The 18,497-nt window shown below is 39.1% G+C and overlaps 1 protein-coding gene across 1 annotated transcript in view; it reads left to right on the top strand.

Annotated features, from left to right (window-relative positions):
• chsy1 (chondroitin sulfate synthase 1) overlaps positions 1 to 10,312 on the top strand; it is a 55,887-nt gene extending 45,575 nt beyond the window's left edge. Inside the window, exon 3 of the mRNA XM_006628826.3 lies at positions 7,133 to 10,312. Coding sequence (XP_006628889.1) covers positions 7,133 to 8,728 — 1,596 coding nt within the window. The 3' untranslated portion in view covers positions 8,729 to 10,312. The remainder of the gene's footprint in view (positions 1 to 7,132) is intronic.
• Positions 10,313 to 18,497: the final 8,185 nt, after the last annotated feature.

Raw genomic sequence — 18,497 nt, 5'->3', positions numbered from 1 at the left:
ACTTCCCTCTGGTGTGTGGTTCTATGTTCATTCCGAACAGATTGATTGGAACAAGGTTTGTATTTTTATAGACGCAAAGCTGGGTTCCCAAAGTTCCCGTGGGACTCATTTTTTTCTGAAGCATATATATTTGATTTTCTCATGAAGGGAAGCAAAAGGCATTGTTTCTCATGTTTAAAATACGAAGGTTAATTGTGGCCATCATGTTTAATTGTTTGTAAGTATAACTGAAATTCCCAGTATTTCTTTTCAAAAGGAACTTTCTTAAAAAACGCCTCCTCATCCTCCTTTCAAAACAAAATAGATATTGTGGGAAACTGTTCATTAAAAGCTATTAAACTTCTAACACAAGGTACTGTAACACACATCATATGCTTTAAATTTGAGCTTGCAGAAAATTGCGCAACAAGTTATATTCAATTGAGCACACATCTTCGTGTAATTTTAGAATGAGCTGACACCATGTTTTAATCCATAGTTGATTGATGTGAAAATGATGTACTGTAGGGTTAGAAAGTGTCCCGTGATCTTTTAAAAATGGTGACTTCTAATTGCCTGGAATCAGAGATGGTTTGAGGGCCACTCTTCAAGCATGTAGGAAAAGCAAGAAACAGTCATCAAACTTGAAATGCAACTGAATTCTTCGTTCGTCGATTGTTTGGTGCAGCTGATTGGACAGCTTAGATGAATATCAGTTGTATTTGATATTAAGAATGTATTTTTTTTACATTTCACGCATGTTTAAACAGAAAGTAAGAAAGTAAAGTATCTGGTTTACTAATCAAAGCAACTACAAGTTCATGTAATTCTAAATCAAAGATTGAAATGCATTGGCATTTGACCAAGAGTCTGAACCTATTTCCAGAGTTAGCTTAATAATTTGTGACCTTATGCTGCCATTGCTATACAGGATGACCTTGTCTTCAGTCCCATAGCGTTTAAGAGTATGATGCTCAAGCAGCATGAGGACATCTGTAGGATAAGACTGGGCAAAAGCACACATCTACAATGGAAAAACAACTTCTAAGGCATACAAAAGAAAAACGCCAGGAGTTAGTCTTGCTTAAAACTGGTGGTTCTCTATCCTGGTCTGTCTGTTGGTTTTTCTTCCAGATGGCTTCTGAATCACCCATGCTAATTGGTGCCTATAACTGATGTGCTTGCTGGTTTAGAATTAATTTCTGCACTTATGGTAGTCTTTGGTTTTAAAAATACCCTTAAGTATATTATTTGGGCTTAAGTGCATCAAATTCGATCATTACGAATTAATCTCTAATTTCTCACTGAACGGACACTGAATGGACTGACAAAAGTTTGTTTTCCATCTGCTTCCATCTGTCAGTTAGATATAGTGGTCTTCATTTAGGCCATAGCTGCACAGCTCCAGTTCTTAAGGATCTGAATCTAGCAGATTTTCCAGATCTATTTAGAATATTCACAGCTTAAAACTGTTGAAAAGTGTTAAATTGATCCAGTTACGCTAGCAATGAGTTCGAACAGCTAATTAAGAGCAGATATGGAGTCAAAGCCTGATGACACTATGGTCTTTCAAAACTGGAGTTATGTACTAGTGCTTTAATTACTGTACAACATCAGAATTTGATTTCCAAGTTCATTAAAAAGCTCTTTTTGCACAGTATTTTAATTTAATTGTGGACCCATGTATCAGCAGGTTTTGGTTATGGAGTGTCTTCACTGCCTTCTAACAGAGAAAGCTGAGATCAGACACATGTGGGCTGTTATTTTACACCCACAAATGCAGCTGTAGGAGTTCAGGCATTTCTTTATAGGTGATTAAGTGTCTAAAATTCACTACTGGACACTCTTCATTTTGTGTCAGTCTGAAATTTCTGCATCACCCCAGGTCCAGTTACATTCCATTTCAAGGCTCCAAATTCTCAAATGTCTTCAGCAGCAGGTATTGTAGGATTGCTGGACACAGAATAGCCAGCTGGGATGGTACATTCTGTAGGGCTGGCATAGCTCTTCGGCATGATGACAGATTGTGCAGCTGTGGCCCCGAGAGCAACAGTTGGTAGAGGCATGGCCAGACAGATTTCCAAGCGGGTATTTAGGAACAGTACGAAACACAGAAGATATAGGATATCCTGTTACCCATTGTTGAATCACAGGCACAACACATTTCAACACGGATATCCATAAAATCAATAAGAAATGAGGCTGAATTTTACATTTTAAAAAGCAGGGCTATTCCAATGGAGACAAAAGGAGATTTAACGAAGGGATTTAATTCATTGTGCAGTGTCAACAGATATGATTTGGTTTGAGCTAAGATGGAGTTTACACAGGGTAGCACTCCACTGCAGTGGCCATGTTCAGTATGGATCCCAGGGCTAACTTGAAAGGTAATCCAGGCTGAAACATGACCTCTTCTTTGTTAGTACAGTAGCTACCGGCAATCCATTTGTACACAAGCTACACGGATGAAGCAGAATTACCAGATGTTGGCAAAGCCTGTGACGTGGAGCTCTTGAGTGGCTTGTCTGGTAAACTCATTCACTCCAGAGTACAGGATGTGGCCAGCAACCTAGTGAACCCAGATCTGAATCCAGGCTTTGCCAGAAACTGATTCGAAGCATAGCACTGGGGGATAGGCATGTTAAAGTGTGCAGGACATCTTGGGCTCTCCGGCAAGTTAGCGTTATCCTACATTAGTGTTGATCACTCCCTTTCTGACCCAATAGCTGTGCTGTCTGTGTTCCAGAAAAGCAGTCTCTCCCATTCCTCCGCCACATTTACACCTACCAAGCGTTCATGCCTTATATATTGCACATGCTTAAGGGGATCTGCATTTCTTCAATAATGTTGAATGTCCTTGAACCATTTGCTAAACGTTTAATAGGCACTTCAGACAAATGGGTTTCTTTACAAGAGACTGTTAATACAAACTTGGTGAGATCCTGATTGTTCTTCCTCTGAGGTGGAGAATAATGACACAGAAAATGGGACACCAAACTATTAGACAGTACTGTGCAACCCAGCTGCAGCCTCTCAGGTAGTGACATCAGCCACAGCTGCAGGACTGTACTTCACAGTGCGTCTCAAAACTTCATCTGGCAGTTGGAAAAGTGATTATACACACAGATGGTTTTTAAAAACATTAGATCAGCTGTTGGGTGTCCCTTGAAAAGTACAGTCACGCCAATTAATCTGTCTCTAATTCTGTCAGCATTACTGTGGTGTCCGATATTTACTTACAGCCTGTCAGCATTGTCGGCACCATCTTATTAAAGCCGATGATTTACACTCATATGTAAATACATATGCAATGTATCATAATTTTACAAGCTTTTGTACGGATAAGTGCATCTCATAGCTCTTAATTTGTTTATACCTCAGGGCAACTTAAACATGACAGTTGTGTGTGTGTGTGTAATGGTATATTCGATGCACACAATTTTAGTTTTGCTTAGATACTGCAGTTTTATCACTGTTTTTCTTATTTAAATATCCCTGGTGGGGAACTTCCACAAAGACTTAAGACTGACAATAACCAGAGACACGTTCTGGTTTAGGAAAGCTTTTCTTCGCCTGTTATCTTTGTGCATTAAGTATCTCTGTCCTGCCTCTGTTTGTTTAGGAGGCTGTGTTTTTTTGCTAGTCTTATCTGAAAGAGCACTAATGGAAACTGTCCTAATCCAGCTCCTTGTTTATGTTAGGGCATAACTCAATGTGTTGGCATCTATACTTTTACTGACTACTCTGTAATTCAAGCTTGGTTTCTCAAAGTGCAGGCCTCTGTGTATTGAAACCCTAGCAGTTTTTTTGTGCTTCTTCTTAATAGTATTTTAAAGAAATAGCCCTATGGTAAGTGCTTGTTAAAATGTGAACTTCCTCATATATATATACAAGTAAGAGGTCAAATTAAGTTATGTTGATAAATGTTGTAAAATGCATGCTCTTTTCCTGTAGTCTCCAGTTTGACTGCAGACTGCTTACAGCTGGGATATATCACACCGTGGGGTCTAGCCTCTTACTGGAAACTCCATCCATTTAAAAAAAATTCTCAACATGCAAGTAATTTCTGGTTTTTCACTAAAAAAGCAATTTGTGATTTTTTTTTTGTGTCTTGCTCTGGGACGTGGAGACAAAGAAATGGCTCTTTAAAAGCTGTTGTGTAATCTGTTTAGTCCTCAAGGTTAACACCACACTCCGGAAGAAAAGAAAAAAAAAACAACAAATCCAGGTAATCTAGAATAGATGCAGCAATTCCCTCAAATTGGTTTCTGGTAGAGCATCTGCAAGTCATTGTATTTCACCAAAGTGCCCGAACAAAACCTCCATTTGTAGTTTTTTCCTTCATTAGGTATGTCACTTAGCAGACACTGTTGCTTGTGGTTTAACTCTTTGCACGTTGTGGATAGAAGGCTCTATAAAGTTGTCATGGCAAGATTTGGAAATAGAAGAGTGGGATTAGAAAGCTCCCCTTGGGACGGCCAACTGGTGTGATGTGGAGAATAGCCAGTTTGTGCGGATGAGAAACCCGGAGGCTCCAGAGGAATGGTGCTCCGTTCAAGCTGATTTTAATACTGTAAGGGTCATCGGGTAAAATTGGGTTTGAAGAGCGCGATCAGCTTAATGACTGTAAAAGAAATCGTTATAATGAACAAAAACTGTACATTAAAAACGGATTCAAAGGGCAGGCAATTATTGCAGGACTAATGATGGTGTAGCTATCGGAAAGCACAAGGAAGGTGCCCGACAGTGCTGTTTGATGCCAGTTCACAGCTGGACAAGAAGTGTTGACCTTGCCTACTGCTTTAGTCTTTAAATGCGCAGTGTTGTGCTTGGCTTGAAAACCATTTTAATACAATGGTGCAGTCAGACAGAGAAACCGGTTATCAGCAGAGTCCTGGCATCTTAAGATGTTCTTCAGGAGATGAAAAAAAGGATCAGGCTACAAGTGTTATACTAATGTTTCTAAATGTCCTTCACCCAGCCTCGTTTTTTTTTATTTGTAAGACTCAAAGGATGCATAGTCTAATCTAGAAACAACTGAGAACTTTATCTACAGTAATTAATCTTCCCTGTAGCAAAGTTTCACAAATGTTTCACTGTTGGATATTTCAGGATCACTGCCTTTGGACCTCTTTTTGTGCTTCATGATAAGACGTGTCTTTGACGTTCTAAGAAAAAGCACAGTAGTCATTTTTGTACTTTGTTTTAAATTGCATGTGATGCCACAGATTTTGCGTTTAAGTCAAGGGGAAGCTTCCAATAGTTTAAGGGGTATAATTCATTTGTCTGTGATACCTGATTAAATTGTGGTGTTTAAAATAATATTAAATGTTAGTTATTCACCCCTCGTTTTCATTGACAATCAATAGAGTGACTTTTTTTAGTTATGAAATTCTTCAGTTTTTAGTGCATGGCCTATTTTACATCTTACAATGTATCAATATAATAACAGACATGGTTTAAAAATATACTTATTGTTTGTCATATGCAAATGAACTTTCTTCTGTGGTGGTACTCTCTTGTTTTTAAATGTCACCCTCTTAAATCTGATATTTTGTTTCATTTTTCTTTTACTTTGACTAATGTTAATTTAATCTTTTTGTTTCTGGTGGCTTGGAAAACTTTTATGAGTCCAATGTTTAATTATGCTTTTGATGAGTGAAACATTATTAGATCCTATTAGAGCCTATTGATGCTTGCAAGGTAATCTGATCTCTGGTGCTGATGTATCCGTTTAAACAGATGTGAAGGGAAATTCTTTAGGGATTTGCGTTTTCCTTGTAATTCAGTAAGTATTTGTCTTCGGTTGGATGGAGTGTTAAATTTAAACCGTGTGAAGAAGAAAGTTCAAAGCAAATTTTCCAATTAAAATGAATAATTATTTATGTATGGATTATTGGATTATTGTGTATCTGGTATAAAACTATCTATCATGCTGTACCCTGTATGCAGTGATCCAGGCTAAAAATTAGACAAGTAGACACAGATTTCTGAATGAAATATACTTAAACAGTTTAGATTGTTCTTAGATTAAAAAATAGCGATAACAGCCCGTAATGAATTAGATACTGTGGCACTGTTTAGTCTGCAGTAATCATTATGGGGAAGGTATAAAGACACACAAAAAACTATCAGTGTACAATAAACAGCTACAGAGTGTTTAAAAGTGAGAAAAACAGGCTTCACTAATGCTATATTAATAAACTTCGTCTCCAGCCTTCCAGTGGTCATGGAAAATGGCCTTGCAACTGTAACGAAGGAATCTCATTTTTAAATGCGCTAACGAGCATCTAGCAAAGGAGAAAGGGTCGCTTAATTCTTCTTACTTGTACAAAAATAAGGAATCATTTTTCAGAGCTCTCAGGCTTCCATTTTAATTCCTCTCCAGTCTGGTCTCGGGTGTTTTTCTTTCTCCCCAGGGGACAAGACTTGTGGCTATGCTCCAAACTGCGCTGTTAGATTGGCCTTTTTTTAAGATAGTTTTCTGGCTCTCCAATAATTTCTTCATTAGAAATCAACAACACAAAAAGTTCCTTCTTGGTAAGGTATTGAGCCACTGCCAATAGAGGCCGTAACAGCTGTACCACAGTTTAAACATTTGGTCTCCTGTGACTTGGGGAACATTAGGTTTTTAAAGCTTCAACAGGTTTTGAGTAAACATTCTCTACCAAAGTCTTGCTCTTCCCCTATATTTGGTCTTTTACAACTCTGATTCCCAAGAATGTGTTCCTTGAATTCATTATAATCGGCAGTGTTGAGCTAATGGCATGGTCATAAACAGTCTTTGTTCGAAGTTTTGATAATCAGAGTACTGTTCTGTTCCAAGACTGCAAAAGCAGATCTATGTGTTATGTTGGAAGAAATTTTAGATGGTGTTAGGCATGGACCTGAGATTTTTGGCATTTACTTGCAGGTTACAGTGACAACAAGGGATTGTATCAACAAAATTGCGTCGCACACAATCCCATAGTTAGGATTTGTGGATATGTTTCATGCTTGGAGTCAAGAAATGGAGGCAGTTCTTTAATGAGTGTACTGTATATGTTGAATGTATGTCTCGTCTGTGTTCTTGCTGTACCGATGGCAAATCCCACCAACTATTGCTGTGGGGCAATAATGATTAAGCGAATCTAATGTTTGTCGCCCTCTACAGATGCAGCAGCTGTTCTATGAAAACTATGAACCCAACAAGAAAGGGTACATCCGAGATCTTCACAACAGCAAGATCCACCGGGCCATCACCCTGCATCCCAACAAGAACCCCCCGTACCAGTACCGCCTGCACAGCTACATGCTGAGCCGCAAGATCGCGGAGCTGCGCCACCGCACTATCCAGCTGCACCGCGAGATCGTCCAGATGAGCCGCTACAGCAGCACCGAGGTCCGCAAGGAGGACACGCAGCTGGGCATCCCCCCCTCCTTCATGAGGTTTCACCCTCGCCAGCACGAGGACGTGCTGGAGTGGGAGTTCCTCACCGGCAAGTACATCTTCTCCGCAGCCGACGGCCAGCCCCCCAGGAGGGGCATGGACTCCTCCCAGAAGATGGCCCTGGACGACATCGTCATGCAGGTGATGGAAATGATCAACGCCAACGCCAAGACCAGGGGCCGCGTCATTGACTTCAAGGAGATCCAGTACGGCTACCGGAGGGTGAATCCCATGTACGGCGCGGAGTACGTCCTCGATTTGCTTTTGCTCTACAAGAAGCACAAGGGGAAGGCCATGACTGTTCCCGTCAGGAGACACGCCTACTTGCAGCAGACCTTCAGCAAGATCCAGTTTCTGGAAGAGGAGGAGATAGACGCCAAGGACCTGGCCAGCAGGATCAACCAGGACTCGGGTTCCCTGTCCTTCCTCTCTAACTCCCTCAAGATGTTTGTTCCTTTCAAACTCAGCGGGTCCAACCCAGAGCTCAAGGAGCCCAAGGAAAAGAAAATCAACATTTTGGTCCCGCTTTCAGGACGCTATGAGATCTTTGTCAGGTTCATGGCAAACTTTGAAAAAATCTGCCTCATCCCCAATCAGAACGTCAGGCTGCTGATCTTGCTGTTCAGCACGGACAACAATACAGAAAGAGTGAAACAGATTGAACTGATGAGAGAGTATCATATCAAGTACCCAAAGGCCGAAATGGAGATCAAGGCAGTGTCGGGCACTTTTTCCCGTGCTCTGGCCCTGGAAGTAGGCTCGTCCCTTTTCTCCAACGATTCTTTGCTTTTCTACTGTGACGTTGACTTATTGTTTACAGCTGACTTCTTGAAGAGGTGTCGGGCCAACACGATATTAGGAAAACAAACGTACTTTCCAATCATCTTCAGTCAGTATGATCCAAAGATCGTATACGCGGGCAAGGTTCCAAGTGACAACCATTACGTGTTCACTTCCAAAACTGGACTGTGGAGATACTATGGATTTGGAATTGTTTGTGTGTACAAAGGGGACCTGGTTCAAGCGGGAGGTTTTGACACCTCAATCCAAGGATGGGGTCTGGAAGATGTGGACCTGTTTAACAAATTTGTCCAGTCTGGGATCAAACAGTTTAGAAGCACAGACACTGGCATTGTGCATGTTCACCACCCTGTCATATGTGATCCTAATCTTGATGCAAAACAGTACAAAATGTGCTTAGGGTCCAAAGCGTCATCACATGGGTCTACACAGCAGCTGGCTGAACTGTGGCTGGAAAAGAACAACCCAGGGTTCCGAGGAGTTGGCAGTAGCAATAATGGATCAATGAGGACCGTATGAACCAGTCCGACCAGGTTTTTTAATGTCGAGGTTTTTATTGTTATTCTTAACTAATTTATTTTTTCCAAAAAAAAATGTTTTATAAAAGGCTGTGCGCGGATATATTTTAGAAGTATTTTTTCTAATACATACATAAAACCTTCCAGGATGACAAATTTGTGTTTTTTACAAAAATTAATGAAACACACCTTTTGCATTTTTTTTTGCGGATGAGCCTAAAACAAAGTTGAGCAGTGGAACAACAAATAGTGAATTGTTTAAGAAATTTGCTTTGTAGCAGATTGAGAAATCTTGACGGTTCCGTGTTTGAAAGGATGTAAAAAGTAAGAAAGCATCCTGGCAACTTTGTGTTACTGATGAGTTGTACTGCAGTTTTGCACTGCATTAAGAGACTGGATAAACGTCAAATGTGCCCTGATGGTTTTGTAATGTAGGACCTAAGACTGGGTTCTATATTGAAATAATGCTGAATCATATTTCAGAAGACAAGAGACAAGCCCCAATGCTGTGATTGCAGAAATCTGTTTTTGGCTTTAAGCTGCTTAGTTTGAGGGATGACCACCTGGCCATATGGACAAAGATGTCAGAACCTCCCCACTCCCTCAGTAAACCAAGGGGTTTGGAGGGCAGATGGGGGAAGTTAGTGTGATGAACACCAGGAAACAGTGGTCTAGAAACCTGTATTTATACCCCAGAGCCAGTAATCAGTAGAAGTTGGGGCCTGTCCTCCTCCTGAACTCTGATTATCTCCATAAAAATGTTACAAAAATATGAGATTTACATGCTGTTTATATATGTGGCAAGTCTTGGATTCTGAGAAGTGGTGTGAGGGTAAATGTTTTTTTCTTTTTTTAATGTTTACAGGAGGTTGCATGAAGTTAAAAGTTTCACTTCAATTGGGAATTATGGAAAGAAGAATAATGGTTATTAAGGACCATAGTTTTATTATTGATTCTTTTCTTTATTGGTTTTCACTTTTGACAATGCACAGTAACACTGAATTTTTTTTTGTTATAGTTTCACCTTTTTATTTCTTCAAAAAATGAAAACTGTGGTTTGTTTCCTCAGTTAAGGCTGTCTAATTTATTGAATATTCATTCATAGTTTTTCTCTTTATCTGATCATCTGTTTATGTATTGTTACTTTTGTTATATTTGAAGGATTGTATAGCCTTCTTTTCACTGTTGTGGGTAGTGTTACTTCTTTTACAAAGTAAATTGATTTCCAAAGAGAGTTTTCGCAGCAGTTATGCGGTATTGTTTGTACATGTCGTTCTTCTGCTGAAGATGCCTACTGTAAACAGAGATCAGAAGAACAGTAGGACTGTAACAATCCTTGGGGAGAAACATTCACTGGTAGGTTTTTCTAATAATCCATGTTTTGAGAACATTGTAACTTGCCAGTTAAGGTGTAGTAGAATGTTCTCCTACCTCTGATTAAGAATCATTCTGGACCTTTACCAAAACTCCTCTAAAGTTTTTGTGAAGTACTTCTGCTAGGTAGTCAAAGGGTGTGCTCTCCCACAATACTCTTTTCTTTGTTTTGGGGGGCTTTGTTATTTCTGTTCTCTTCAAACCCTGTTCTTCTGGGGGGGGGGGGGGGGAGGGAGGGGTGGTTTTATATTTAATAAAAAATTAAACTTTTTCCACTGTTCTATTTATATTTTCTGTTTATGCTTATTGTTGTTGTTATGCTTTATAAATATCGTGTGGCACACAGACATTGAGATTCACATTGCTGTCTTATAACTCATGATTCTGAGCCAAGGATCCATCTGTGTGGAGTTTGCATGCATCCCCACCCCCCCCTGAGTTTTTCCTCTCCACAGTCCAAACACTGTGCTGTCCAGGTTAATCAGTGCCTCTGAATTTCTCCAGCCGTGTGCAGGTACTGTATGAGCGAATGTGTATGTGAGTGCCCTGCAATGGACTGGCATTTCTGTCCACACTACACCTTGTGCCTTCTAGGTTGGGTTCCAGCTCCTTGCCAACCTGAAAGGACAAAACAGTTCTGAATGGCATGAACAATCTGATGAGTTAATGGTTGCTTCTTGGGGAAAAAATTGTCTTTTTTGATCAAGCGATATGAAATTTTGTCTGATGTCAAACTGTATTACCCTGTTCTCCTACCTCTGAGGGTAGTATTTTTTTTTTATTTAAGCCATAAACAGATCAAAGTACTCCTAGGATGTTTGTATCTGCTGCAATGACCCACTACAGACTATTTCAGAGACTCCAGGCTAGGATCCTCAAATTTCAGGGGAGTAAAGGATCTTTCTCCTTTCTGCCTTTATAGAAAATATTTGTGAATCATAATTTTGCTGGCAGCGTGTGAAATTTTGATTATTGCCTAGCTAGGCTCTGTCATTATGCACTGTATGTCTAATAAAAAATATGGCAGCCGCTGGCTAGAAATGAAGATTGCAAGAGGGAAAGTAGCTGCTGATTCCTCGCTCCTAACACTTTTGTTTGACAGAATAATTAAGTGCTGCTTGTGGAAACTTTGCATGTTTTCTTACACTGGACCTGCCAGAAACAAAGGTCTAAAAGAACTCCTACCAGTGAAGGCTTTCACCCAAACTTCTCTGGCGCTCAAACAAAAGTGGAACTGAGAGTAGCCTTACATAACCACCTGGGACCATTACTTTGTGTGACTTTACTGACACCTCTACATTAATTGAAGTAACTAGGGGGTCGATTCCAGCAGATACTCTATCCTTGCCTATGAATACTTAATAAATGTGTCTTTACTCATAAGGGGGAGGTGTCCTTATACGCTGTCCCATTTTCTCCCAGCAGTTGCCTTCAAAGTGTTAGTGCAACGGTCCGTCACAAACCTCTTTTTAATGAACCCCATCAACTTCAGCACAGTCTGGTGTTAGGAATCTTATCTGGTCTTCAAACTGCCCCCGAGCTTGTCATTAATTAAAAATGATCTGTGGACAGGCTTGCTGTTGGTTATTGAATTGTCCAGGTGGAACTCTGTTTTTAATTAAATGATCTTCCGTGTTAGGTTAACCTCGTTTGTAGCTGATCAGGCTTTTGCATAAAGCGAGAAGCATCAGGATGAAGTTGCGATCGATACCATCACTGAGGTACAACACTTCTCTACCGGCTGAGTAATTTGGTAAAGTATTTGAAATGATTAAAAAAAGGATTAAGTGGTTATATTCTAGATTAATAATTTTTAGCTACTATATGTAACTAATAGATGCACATTATGAACAATGGTCTCAGTTGGCAAGTAACTGCTTGAAAACATCCGAGTCTTCATTTTTTGTTGCATTTCCTCTCTTCCTTAGCAAAGGATTCTGAACACCTGCTCACCCCTGGAGACTGTGCATCTTACTGTTCTTGTAGAAATGTTAACTCTTCCACTGAATATTCCAGGTTCAATATTGATCAGCAGAACTTTATTTTTTCCACAAGGAACTTCATTGGTGTTGCTGGGCGTATTCAAAACACATTCAGACATACAAAAAAATCCCTCATACATGAATGAACAGATCACACAGTATTTAGAAAAAGGTCACCAATCCAGTGAATTATATATATATACTGTATATTGATGTTACCCACTAATATTTATATTATAAAACAGGCAAATTAATTATAAGGAAGCTAGTGAAAAGGGGAAGGAGTTATGTTCCTAAATCTAAACATCTCCTGTTTTAACTATTAGTGAATGGGACATAGGGAAACTCTTAGAATTCAGCAGTCTAATGGACGAAGGCACGAGGCTAAAAAAAACCCAACATATTGTCTTACTAGACAGGGACCGTATCCTGCATCCAGATGGTTAAATAGCACATGGACTACAGAGGGGGGTGAGTTGGAGCAAGGAAAATATCATTGCCCTATTATATATCTCACATAATATAGGTCTTTTAGACTATGCAGACTAGTTCCCACTATCGTGCTAACACCACTGTAGTTTTCACTACAGAGAGATTACTCCGAGGAACATTAATGGCACTTTTGAATAGTATGGACTGAAGAATGGAAGAATGGTATCCAGCATTTTTCTGTTTTCTCCTTCGCCCTGTCCTGTTGTTACCAGCACCAGATTCACAAGCCCCCTGCACTGTTGCATACTGTACATCATCTCTGGGTGAAACAGTGGTTAGGTGACAATTTCTGCTAGGAAGTAGTCTTCATTAGCAAAAAATGTTCTTATGTGAGAATAACTCACTCCCATGTTAAACCTTTACAGCGGCATTACTGCCTGTTCTATCCAAGATTCAAGAAGCCCAGAACAGTTAAGAAAACATTAGCTGGGGGTTGGCAGGGAAATACAGTGGTAAGTCAAGGGCCAGTACTGTATGTGGTTTGCAAGGAAGATTATCAAAATTATATTATTAGGAATAAATGTCCACATCCCTCCATTTTTCCATAATTTCATCTTTTTAGAACATTATTTGCCTTTTCTTGTAACCTTTTCCATATGTTTCTGACCTTTTATGTGTATCATGTATGTATTAATTTCCAACTTCCTCCTGACTTCCTAGTGTAATAGATTGCATCCCCTGATTTAAAGCTTTCCTGTCTTAGCCTCCTGCCTGGGTGATGAAAGTACAATGATTTTGTTTGATTTTTTTTACCTCATGGTAGCCCCCCTGCAAATAGATGTCTAACCCACTGAATGTCTGCAGGAGAGCATAAACCTCTTGTCAAGCTACAATAACCAGTTTAGCCTCAATTCTCAAGAATTTGCTCAAGTTAACCCTATTGGAGGGCAATATCGAGCAGATGTCTTAGGAAATAACATTCTTTTTATCCTTAAATCATTAGCTTTATTTTGTAATTCCACTATTCTTTACTGTGAACTAATTTTCTATTAAAAAGGCAGTTGGCAGCATCTGAATTACTTTTTTAGCACGTAAAATTATTTCTCACGATGGGCAGTTTTTTGGAAATTGCTATAGATTTCAGTACTGGTGAGCTGTACTTTTTATATTTTTTTCTTGCCATTTAATCTGCTTTTCGGTTTTGACAGTTTTTTTTATTGAAAGTTATACCAGTAGAGTGACAATGAGGAACACATGTAGCAACTTTATAACCTCTTTCTCCACTTTCCATGTTTTAACAAATACAGCTTCCTTACATTTTAGTTTTACTAGTGTGACGTAAATGAAGATTATTTTTTTATGTGTAGCCATAAAGTGTCTGTCACAGATGCCATCAGTTAGGCTTTCTATAAAGACAAGATGTGAACTCATCATAACTGATCAGAAACTCCAGTCACAAAATATCCTTGTTGGGATTGTGTCCATACTCTAAATCTGCTCTTATGAATGGGGCCTTTGACCTCCCTCTGGGGTCCTGACTTTAGCGGCTACAGGTACTGATTATTTTCCTTCTTGCAGAAACGCAGAAAGGGACTGGAAGGATTGAGGGAAGGGTTATTGAGTGGAGTCCAGATGGGCCTTGCAGACCACAACAAGCCAAATTAATTGTCTCTTCAGCAAAATACGCAATAATTTCAAATTTAAAACAGTCCTGTAGTCATCTGGGTTTCATAAAACTCAAAACCAGAATGACACTATCACTGCATCCCTTAGAATGTAATTGAAGTAATTGGGAAGAAACTACTAGTGTTAGCTCAATCCACTAACATTAACAATTGATAATGCATGACATACAATGATTAGAAAAGTCTGAATCCTTTGACAGAAGGAGCCTGATCTTAGGAGGTGTTAAAATCTTTCTTTTTCTTCAGGCCATACAGTATATAGTAGGTATCCCCTAGAGGAGTAATTCCTACTCCAGTCCTGGGACAAAACTCCCAATCCTGGTTTTTGTTCCATCTGAGCTCTAAATCACCAGTGCCGATGCCTTTAATTTAATCTCCATGCTTAAGACTGTAGTGTTATTTTAAAAAATATTCTACTTTAAGTACACTGTTTCAAACACCTACAGCACATAGAATCTTAAGCTGCCTCTGCTTAATTGTTTATCCGTATTTCTGTCTAAACTGATCTTAATAAGTGGCCAGTTTATTCAAAATCACAGGTTGGAATGACGTTGTCGGATATTCCCACTATCTCTTGTTTTCTTGTAGCTTTCACTGACATCCAAAACCAGAATGTTAATATTGCAAGCACCGTGCCTGAATGAGGAGACCAGTAACCTGACACTTTCTAATTAGCACACAGTTGATACCAATTACAGATCCCATTAGACTTTTTAAAGAGCTGAATGTAAATTTAAAAATGTCTCTCCCCCAGAATACTGAAATCAATGCTCCAATCATTATGAAGGGAGCTGGAGCAAAACCGAGGAGAGACATTGGAGCCCCCCCATGACTGGGATTTAGAACCACTGCTCTAGATCCATGACATACAGAGACCCCCCAACGCAGGACTTGCTAAATTTAAGACCATCATCCCAGTTGTCTTGCTTCATTTTAGTGGAGTAGAAGCAGAGGGGATTTTACTTTTAAACTAACAGATTTAAAAGAGGCAGTGAGAGTCATAGCTCGAGTGTGAAACAACAGCAGAAACTGTTTAGACTGGTATTGATTGTCTCCACTCATTTAACGGGTCTTTCAAGGGATTGCTTACTTTGTAGTTCAATTCAACCATCTAAGGAGTCCACACTGTGGCTCCTGCTCATTTAAACAATGAAGTGGTGTGCCAGCACCCTCTGTCTCGCAGGGAATTAGAGTGAGAAGTAATTACTAGATTCATATCAAAGTACAAAGTAAGAAAACAACACGTGAATAAATGAGCCTTCTGTTGAAACTGGTGAATCTGTTTGTATTTTTGCAATGGTGTGTCTTGTAAGCTCCTTTGAACACTAGTCCTCTCTTTGGGCCCTGTGGAGTCTAGTTTCAGAAATGCAAAGGATACACGTTGCATTGTCAAATAACTGTTTCATGGTTTCACCGATCACAGTGACATTGACAAAATGATTGTCGTGTTTTTTTTTACTGCTTGCATAACATCAGCTGTTATCTTTGCTGATCTTTATCTTTAAGAAGCTGTGATGAAAGGATTTCTCAATCCTTCCTCAAGCCATGTAATCTTAAACTGACACTGCATGTCCCACACTGCTAGGGAACAACCCATCTTTAACTGAAATAAACTACTGCTTACAGTTTCCATTGAACAGCTGAAGCCCGTACAGGCTGTCAGGTTTGCATTAGCTGTGCCTTATGCCAATTCATTTTTAGTTTTGTAAATCTAGTTTCACTTAGCATGTGTGGTAATGGAACAGACCAGTCTTCTGGGCATTTAAAATATTGGATTGCGATCACTTTGAGGAACAAAATACTGTCCATGTTTATTTCTCTGGACGTTGTTTTGATTAGATTTAACTGTTGCCGTTCCTTAAGGATAAACCGGAAAGGGTTTCCGCCACTTCCTGCCGGGATCTGGGTGTTGCTTTTCCTCTTCTCTTGCACGAAGGAGTGACTTTCTTTTGCTGATCGGTTTGGATGACGCTTTTATCCAGAACAAATTGCATTTATACAGCTGGATCTTTTTACTGGAACGATTCAGTTGAAGTTCCTTGCTCAAGGGTACAACAGCAGTGTGGCAGGTGGGATTTGAACCCACAACCTCCTGACTATCCAAAGCGCCTAAACACCACTGCTATAAGCAAAGCAAGCCTCAGCTTGAACTACTCTGGGAAAACCTCCCCTCAATGTTCTCCACTGCATCTCTGAAACAGCTAAGGAGAATATCACTTACAGCTCACAGTGCTTAAAATTCATCCCCTACACAGTTTTGTCATGTTAACCACATAAGTCTGAAAACTATGTGCAATGTACAGTATAGTGTGTCTCATTCATTTTAGATCAGAAAGAACTGTCTCTTTTTGCATGATACAGTAAGTATTGCTGCTTACCTTCTATTGCTAATATAAAGCAATTAATATAAAACATAGATAACTTTCTAGTTCTAAAGGTGGTCTTCCATGACCTGTTACACTATGCCCAAGACATTATACAGTATACAGACAGTATCTTAGAGTAAATAATTCCTATAATTCATATGTAACCTCAACATCTTTTCATTCTCAAAATATAATTTAATTTTAATAGTTAGGAGGTGCTGTTATATGCACTGGTGTTCAGGCATTGAATCCAATACATATTGAAAAATTAAATTGTTTAGAGATCATAATGCCTATGAATGCTTAGAAATGATCCTTGATGCTTAAGCTTGGCACATTCTAGCATAAATTGTTTTCAGACTAAATAACTGAATTTAAAAAAGACAGATGAATTGATTTAACAATTATATTCCAAGGGAGTGAGTAAACAATTCTAAGAAATTGCGACCTAAGGATAATTTCTCCTGAATTTTGAAAAAAAAATATATGTCAAATGTTAACTTGCCAAAAGCACTTTCTCCTGAAGGAAAACTATCACCATCCAAAAAGTTTCTTGACTTAAGCATAAGCCAAATCTCCCGGAGATGCTGAACAGCGAGTAGCGCTGCAAAACAACAGTGCCATTGTTGAAGCCAGACGAAAAGCAAATTTAGAGATTACAAATTTACTTTCAAAACCCTGCTCTCCCCTCAATACCCTGTGCTTTGGGTTTTGGAACTTTATGTGCCTAAAATATTAAGCTACCCAAGGTTGTCATTGTGTTTTTTGTAATTTCCTGAAAGCCTGCTTCAGTGTTTTTCAGCTGTACTGTAGGTATAATTCCCATCTCACTGTCTCTTCTTTGTCGAGGAAAGTTGCCCAGCTGTTGCCTACTGATGCTTGGGGACAACGTAGATGAGATTTGCCTTATCTACTCGGAAGGGGGTTGTTGTAACTAATTGCGGTGGGCAAAGACAAATGTACAGTACTCCCCCTGGTTTGAAATTTAAGCCTGGTTTCATTTTAGCCTCTCAAACACCCTTGCAATTATAGCGCTGTATGTAACTCTCAAGGCTCTTACATACCCATGTGTCCTGTAACCAGGCATTAAAGTTCACAAAATTCAAATTCAAGTATCTGAAGTGACACCCTCCTTTCAGTCATATTCCCATTATATTTGTAAAGTATTCATTTCAAATTTGCAAGTTTGAAAGCATACAGTATCTCTTATATAAACCTTATGCAAGCCAAAGGAACTTCACACACAGCATTCTGCTTTCGAAAGAGACTTCTAAACTGATTCAGCCTTTTGTTTGGTTACTGGCAGTGTCTCTTGGTAACATATGTACTATGTTTTTTTTTGTGCAAATGGTTCTCAGGGAAGAATTGTATGAAAGCCTTTTTATTTAGCATGTTTTTCCATTTAAAATGAGTGTTCTTCAGTAACATGTTTACTAAACATAGCACTGTTATGCCCTTTTTGGTGCGCAGAAAGACTGCAAGACATGCACATTTGTTTTTTCCTTGATCTGTGCTTAGTCATCCAAACCCCTCTATGATATTGCATATTTAAACTTGCTTTAATACATTTGCTTTCCTAAGGGAGGAATTGACCCATAGTGCAAGTTCCTGGGAAAAATAAAATAAAAAATTAAACCAAATAACCAAATCTGAAATGCTGAAGGAAAATTAGCATGTATTTGTTTTATGTCCACTTGATTTTGATAACATCTGAATCCTGTTGATATATATAACCCTCTTTTCTGTGAAAGATTATATAAGAGATATTCAAGGCCAACACTGTCTCTCTTTTATAAAATATAATTTTGAACATGGAACATTCAGTACCACAGAAAAAAAAAAACATTTGCCAAAAATGTGTTGCACCAAACTAATTGACAGTCATTACCTTACAGAGTGGTGGCAGGATGTTTTTATGCGGCCAATTTGAA

The sequence above is a fragment of the Lepisosteus oculatus genome, chromosome 5, assembly GCF_040954835.1.
Source record: "Lepisosteus oculatus isolate fLepOcu1 chromosome 5, fLepOcu1.hap2, whole genome shotgun sequence".
NCBI lineage: Eukaryota > Metazoa > Chordata > Actinopteri > Semionotiformes > Lepisosteidae > Lepisosteus > Lepisosteus oculatus.
This window is presented reverse-complemented; position numbering and strand designations above follow the sequence as displayed.